Genomic DNA, 7,713 nt, shown 5'->3' with positions numbered 1-7,713 from the left:
GCAATATCAGTCCTCAGAAAGTCCTCCAAACAATGACCATGAGGCAGAGTTAGAGTTAGCCTATACATTGTTCACTAGGTGACTAGCTAGGTAATAATCATCACAATAATTTATGCAGTATTCAGCACGTGCGCTTGCTGTTCTAAGTAATTTACTTGTAACATGATTGAATCACACAGTCCTTACAGCAAACCTATGAGAAAGGCACTACTTTTCTAGTTTACAAATGAGCCAGGAGGTGTTAATGATTTGCTGGTAAATAGTGGTGCCAGGCCTGCGTCTGCAGTTTTCCTTTAGAGTCTGTGTACTCAGTCACACTCTGAGTTCCTGTAAGTGTGGTGCGTGCATGGAACAGAATATCATGCAGCAGCCAGGAGCAATGAGTGGAATATTACATAGCCTCACACAGGTAGATGCTGCACTAATCACATTAAATTAAAAAATACAGGGGAATAGAGGGAATAATAAAAAGTTATTATTGTCCAATAACTTTATAGGAAAATACCATTTGTCTACATATTTGAAACAGATAAAACAGCACCATAGTGCTTTTAAGTATAAAGAAGTGTCTCAATACATATGCAGAAGTTGAACTGAAAAGATACTTATTTGTAACTCCAAATCAGTGACTTATGATGGGGAAAACAGTATAAATCAAAATAAAATAAAAATGGTACTTCACAAAATAATGATGCTATGCCATGAACTGAATAGTTTCATGAATTCGATTTTTAATACCAAGGTTAATGAGCGCAAAAAAACCCATCTCTTCCACCCCCCACCTCTGCTGTGAAGACATAATCTGCAGTCAGGAAAGATGAGTGACTTCTCACCCAGGATGACAAACATATCCCCAGAGAATTATAGGAAACAGGCAGATGATTCCTTTCAGTTTTACTTTTAATCAGCCTCAGAGATGCTTTTTCTTTTTTTTAAAGATTTTGTTGTTGTAGACCACTTCTTTTTTAAAGTCTTTACTGAATTTGTTACAATATTGGCTCTGTTTTTAATGTTTTGTTTTACTGGCCCTGAGGCTTGCGGGGTCTTAGTTCCGTGACCAGAGATCAAACCGGCATCCCTTGCATTGGAAGGTGAAGGCTTAACCACTGGACCGCCAGGGAAGTCCCAACCTCAGAGGTTCTGACCCTGATCTATGATGCTTTCTACAATAAGAATGGGTGAGGTACAGTGCCTGCAGAAGGTAGGAAGTAGAGCAAAATCCCTGGAAGGATAAGAACTCTAATAATGAATCTTTCTGGCAACCTAAAAAAATTGAATTTTGTGATGTTAAAATATGCCGCCCTCATTACTAAATCCCTAAGCCCTTATATTCTCCTTCTCTCTAGTCTTCTTTTTGCTGGAAAAGGAAATGTTTATTTCCCAATTCAGCTAGCATGAGAATGCAGTGAATCAGAATGCTAATTTTGTGGGAAGGTTTTATTTATGCCAGGGCCATTTTATTTAACATTTTCTGTTCCTTAGACAAATTAGAATGTTTCATTGAGTTTTCCTTAATTAAACATTGAAGCAATAAAAACTGTAATTTCTTTCATAAAACAAAACCAAACAAAAAACCCCATGCCTTCCCTTTAATTATCACCGTCTTATCTTGTATCTCCTCCTGCAGAAACTTGACATTAAAATGTAATTTTGTGGGGCACCCAGAGATGTTTCCCTCAATCCCTTATGGTAGGGGCTCCAGCACTCCAGTTCCCCAACACACCTTAAAGCCCTTTCTAACTTTATCTATTCCACTACCTTAGGGATTCCTCTTTCCCCACCAACCCAGGAGCTGGGTCACTTTAAAGAGCTGAGTATTCATGGAAATCTGTCTGTTTCCCATTGTTAGAACTACCCTTTCCTGAAGGAATTAATTCCAACAGGAGGGAAGAAAATGTTGAGTCTGAAGCCTGATCTAGTTCTAGGCCTTGCTTTTCTTGTCTTCCCCCTCTGTGGTACAGGTTCAAGTTCCTTCTTTCCTTGTAGCTAAAAATCAGGAGCTATCTCTTTAAGAAGAGGGTGATTTTTCTGATTAGAATCCAAAGAAGAAAAAGTTTAAAAGTGTAGATGGGGAAAGGGTCCCTCAGGCTGAGGCTGATGAGTAAAAGATGTCCCCAAAGTGATAGGTGAATTTGTTGAAAAGTCCTAGAAGATGTGAAACAAGATTTCTAAATCCTGAACTTTGACTTCAGTTCTTCACAGACACATTTACAGTGAAATCTACAACTTCCTCTTTGCATGGGGTCTGACAAATACAGTCTGAAGACAGGAAGAAAGCCACATAAATGGTGTTCTAAACATTCGCCAGCACTGTAACTCCATGAGGTATCATTTGGTCTATGTCTTATGTAGACACTGTTGTAGATTCACTCTGTGGGCAGGCTAAAACTCCCCCTACAAAACATCTTTGAACCACTTTTTCCAGGATGCTGTTTTTTTTTTTTTTTTTCTTTCTTTCTCTAAATACTCAATTCTTTCTTCTACTTCTAACATTAATTTCAAGAATCAGACAGAATATTTCTTGGTTCTGAAACATAATACCCACTCTTGTAAAATTATCACATTTCCTTATCCTTATCTCCATTATACAGAATTCTTAGTTAGTCCCTCTTCTGTTATTTCAAGCTCTAAGTTAATCGAAACAAAATATTTCATTAGACCAATGACACATCTCATGGAAAGGGATTTGTTGCATAAACTAATACTTCTTTACACAAGGTTCATGATCCATTAGTATTTATTAAATGTCAAAATGCTATCCTTAATTTTCATATCCCCCTTTATATGTCATGTATCATATTTCACCTAGTTCTTTGCTAACCTTAGTTACTACGAAGTTACTCCATTTATTACATAGCCTTATGATTAATTTGAAAAGTAAAATTAAGATTCTCTATACTGTCATTGTTTCTTAATACTATGAGAAGTATTTCATTAGTTTTTTTTTTTTTTTTTAATTTTCTAATCTTAAAGCCCTTGCAGTTAAATTCTCTCTGTAAAATTCTACTGACCTGTTCTCCTTAACAGTTTTCTATAAGGGGCAGATATTAACATTGTGCTTGCAAACACATAAATGTCACCCCAGGGAGGAAAGAGCATTGAGTTTCTATTATAAAGGGACACATTTTCTAACAGTGCAACCCTGGAAACTGAGGAGTGAGAATTACTGAGTGCAGTACAAGTCCCCCAAAAGGCAGAGTTATTTGGATTCTAAGGAAGGTCCCACTTCCCACCGGGCCCCTCCCTCTTTCCAGCCGCCTCCCAGGCGCGGGGGCGGGAAGGGTTGGGGAAGGGCTGGGCGACTGCCGACACGCCCGGGCAGGGCGCTCGCGTCCTTCCACCTCACAGACGCCGATTGACAGTCCCCCCAGAAACAGAGCTGACAGCCCGGACCTCTCTCCGCTTCCCGTCGTCGGGAGTCCGCGTGGACCATGTTTTCCATCCTGGGGAGATGGGGCGCGAGCGGCTTCTACCAGCGGGTCACCGAGGCGCAGGTAAAGCTCTTTGGTGGAGGTGGGAGAGGCGGGGCGGTTTTCCGGCCAATCTGGGGACGAAGGGAAGTGGGGAGAGCTGACTGTGCAGACCCTGAAACATGAACTGATGTCTTAGACCCCTGTATGCGTAGTAGTCAAACATACACACACACACACACACACACACACACACACACACGCACAGTCTTAAGAGCTAAGATCTGTCCATGGGATGGTGTGAAACTTCACCGAGCAAGATCTCAGTCAAGGTGGCTGCTGGAGGAGAGAAAGAGGCATCTTTGCAGGGATAAGCGGCCCCCCCTGTAAACAGAAACAAGCATTTGAGAAAAGAATGAATGGACTTGGCTTCCGCTGCAGGAGTAGAGGGTGGGATGGAATTCTACAACCAGTGGTAGAGCCCAATAAAACCCCAGGAAGAGACCCGGGATAAATAAACTCCGTCAACTGACATGATATTGAGAACCCGAGGCCTGGAGCAAACCCAGAAACTGCGGACATTTGACTGTGCCTTGCTCCCCCGGGCACCCTATCCCTACCCCCACGCTGTGGTAACGCGTGCTTCTTCTACAGTGGAAGTCATGTGCCATGAACTCTGCTGTTGTATGCCGGCATGTGTACTAAGCCGCTTCAGCCGTGTCCTCTGACTCTTTGAGACCCCATAGACTGTAACCTGCAAGGCTCCTCTGTCCATGGAATTCTCCAGGCAAGAATACTGGAGTGGGTTGCCATTTCCTTCTCCAAGGGAGCTTCCCGACCCAGGGATGGAACCCACCTCTCTTGCATCTCCTACATTGGCAGGCTGGTTCTTTACCACTAGCCCCACCTGGGAAGTCCGATTTCCTAAAAATATCTTACTTGTTTTACTTCTCATCACTACACAAGATAGGTCTTAGAAATAGGCCTAACACACTTAGATCTGTAGTACTTAAAAAGGAAGAAAAAAAATTTCAGATTCAGAGGATCTTGTTCTCATCCTGGCTTTTGTTAGTAACTTAAAGTGTCAAATAAATAAGAGTCTATTAATTACATATGAAACTATAAGTTTCTTTAAAAGTAGGACAAATTATATGTACTCTTTTTAAATCTATAAAGTATAGGAATTGAATAAGTCCCTTAAAATGTGCAAGAGCTCCACTAGGACAATATACCTTTCAGTTTGTTTGTTTGTTTGTTTAACTTGAGACATGTCAGGCTTAGTCAGGCAAACTGGTTTAACATCATGAGTCTAACCTCAAAGGTGGCCAAAGGCAGTGAACTACAAACAGGTGTGGTGGGAAATTATAAACTCAAACAATTTCTTCACTCCAAATTCAAGTGGACTCTTCCTTTAAGATTCCAACTATGTTTATTTCCTTGGCTATTCAGTTCAGTTCAGTCGCTCAGTCATGTCTGACTCTCTGCAACCCCATGGACTGCAGCACGCCAGGCCCCCCTGTCTATCACCAACTCCCAGAGTTTACCCAAACTCATGTCTATTGAGTCAGTGATGCCATCTAACCATCTCATCCTCTGTCATCCCCTTCTCCTCCTGCCTTCAATCTTTCCCAACATCAGGATCTTTTCAAATGAGTCAGGTCTTTGCATCAGGTGTTACTCAACATCAATAGCTTTCTGGACCAAGAATCCATTTAGAAAAGGTTGAAAATACTAATTTAAATAGCATTTTCTGTTTGTTACTTCTATGACACCAAGTTTTTTTGTTTTTTTAAGTTGATGGCTTTCAGGCATGTTGAAAACCTTGTATGGTTGTATTTTACTACTTAGACTATATTTTTGGCATAGTAGAGCTCAGATAAAAATCCCAGCCTTACCTATAAGCCAAGAACATGACTTTCTGATTGAGTTTCTAGGACTGGCATAGTGACGTATAAATAGAAAACCTCTTAAAAATTGTATTGGTGGTGATTAGCATTAATTCATTCACATATTTATTCATGTAAAACATTTTATGAGCTGGACCCTGGAAATATTAAAGAGCAGAGACATTACTTTGCTAACAAAGGTCCATCTAGTCACAGCTATGGTTTTTCAAGTAGTCATGTATGGATGTGAGAGTTGGACTATAAAGAAAGCTGAGCACCGAAGAATTGATGTTTTTAAACTGTGGTGTTGGAAAAGACTCTTGAGAGTCCCTTGGACTGCAAGGAGATCCAACCAGTCCATCCTAAAGGAAATCAGCCCTGAACATTCATTGGAAGGACTGATGCTGAAGCTGAAACTCCAGTACTTCGGCCACCTGATGTGAAGAACTGACTCATTGGAAAAGACCCTGATGCTGGGAAAGATTGAAGGTGGGAAGAGAAGGGGATGACAGAGGATGAGATGATTGGATGGCATCACCGACACAATGAACATGAGTTTGAGTAAACTCCGGGAACTGATGATGGACAGGGAGGCCTGGCGTGCTGCAGTCCATGGGGTTGCAAAGAGTCAGACATGACTGAGCGACTGAACTGAACTGAACTGAAGCATAGTATTTTCTATCCATGGGTTTGCAAAGAGTCAGACATGACTGAGCGACTGAACTGAACTGAACTGAAGCATAGTATTTTCTACCCTCCAGAGAAGATAGGTTTGGAAGGAAAAAGTACCTGTAGGCAAATTATTGGATAGTCAGGTAAGAGTGAGGGTAAGTTCAAGGAGGACAAGTCTGAAGAGCCTTTACATCTCACGTAAGGAATTTGTTGAGTTTGCCTTGGTAACCCAGAACAAGAAATTGAGACTTGGAGGTAGGGATGAGAGGAGAGGAATCACTAATGGTAATACATCCTCCAGATGATTCAAGCACAAGTAAGATTTAACCAGAAGTGAAGTACAAGGAAGTGGACAAGAAGAAAGGGGTTTCTAAGTAGCAGCAGACAGTAACAGCATGTAACGGGTAGAGCTGAGGGTGTAGAATTATGACCTGAAAATAGAATGAACTTACTGGGTTCAGTTCAATGTCTTATGCTTCTCAGTTGGAGGACCTTGGCCAAGTTTATTTTTTAAACTCTGGGCCTTTGTTTTCTCTTCTGTAAAATTGGGTTGACAAAAATATTCCCACCACTAAGACACATTATATTTAATAATACATATATTTACAATAGAATCTGACACATAATAAGCGATTGAAAAGCCTAAGTTCTAAAAAGCATAAATCCCTTTTGCTTTCTAGATGGTTTTCCTTCTCTGTAAGACTTCCTGTATAGGCATTTTTCCATATCTTCCTTCACTCTTCCCAGGATCATTCTCTAATACCCACAAAGGAAGTTCCTGAAGTTAGGGGTTATTAGATATTATTAACAGTAGCAGTCACACAAACCACATCCTCAGGAGGCTACATCTAAATGTTGAACCCAAAGAAGATCGCCAGCAACATGTTTCATTAAATCCTGGACCCAGGTTATGCTGTGGGCTAACCTTCCTGCTCCTCCATCACAATACAAAAATAATAGGATCACCATCCAAATGAAAATTGCCCATAAGACCTCCTGGAGGAGGGAATGGCAACCCACTCCAGTATTCTTGCCTGGAGAATCTCATGGACAGAGGAGCCTGGTGGGCTACAGTCAATGGGGTGGCACAGAGTCAGACGTGACTTAAGTGACTTAGCACTGCCAGCAGCACGGCATTAATATTAAGGCACGTTTACAGGATGCCTAGTATATACCCAGTGCTAGATAAGTACAAAGATAATAAAAGGAAAACAGGCTTTTTAGAAAACAAAAGCCTTTAATAGGCTTGGGAAGATAAAAGAAATGAGAAATCATTTGATATCAGGTCTGCAGAGGAAGTGGTGTCAGCGAGAACAGGTGAGTTGCAAGGACTACAGAATGTCCAGTGGAGAGGATGGGAGTGAATTCAAACACTGAAGGAAACTCACAGAATTGTCATATCCTTGTTTTCAACACAGATGTTTCTTTCAGCAATATGTTGATAATATACTCAGTGAGACCCATGCTATGAATTCAGTAATTATTTACTGAGAAGCTATGTGTACATTCTTGGTACTTCAGTACAGTTCAGTTCAGTTCAGTCGCTCAGTCGTGTCCGACTCTTTGCGACCCCATGAATCACAGCACGCCAGGCCTCCTTGTCCATCACTAACTCCCAGAGTTCATTCAGACTCACATCCATCGAGTCAGTGATGCCATCCAGCCGTCTCATCCTCTGTCGTCCCCTTCTCCTCCTGCCCCCAATCCCTCCCAGCCTGGTACTTGTTAAGATTTAATTACCTCTA

General features: G+C 41.3%; 1 protein-coding gene across 2 annotated transcripts in view; it reads left to right on the top strand.

Annotated features, from left to right (window-relative positions):
* The first annotated feature begins 2,446 nt into the window (after positions 1-2,446).
* The window catches only part of LOC109560994 (multidrug resistance-associated protein 1-like), a 97,442-nt gene continuing 92,175 nt past the window's right edge, over positions 2,447-7,713 (top strand). For both annotated transcript variants that reach the window (XM_070786475.1, XM_019963459.2), the window contains exon 1: positions 2,447-3,494. In XM_070786475.1, the coding sequence (XP_070642576.1) occupies positions 3,432-3,494 (63 nt within the window). In that variant the 5' untranslated portion in view covers positions 2,447-3,431. The remainder of the gene's footprint in view (positions 3,495-7,713) is intronic.

Source organism: Bos indicus, chromosome 1, assembly GCF_029378745.1.
Source record: "Bos indicus isolate NIAB-ARS_2022 breed Sahiwal x Tharparkar chromosome 1, NIAB-ARS_B.indTharparkar_mat_pri_1.0, whole genome shotgun sequence".
Classification (NCBI taxonomy): domain Eukaryota; kingdom Metazoa; phylum Chordata; class Mammalia; order Artiodactyla; family Bovidae; genus Bos; species Bos indicus.
Note: the sequence above shows the minus strand (reverse complement) of the source record. Positions and strands in the feature narration are given on the sequence as shown.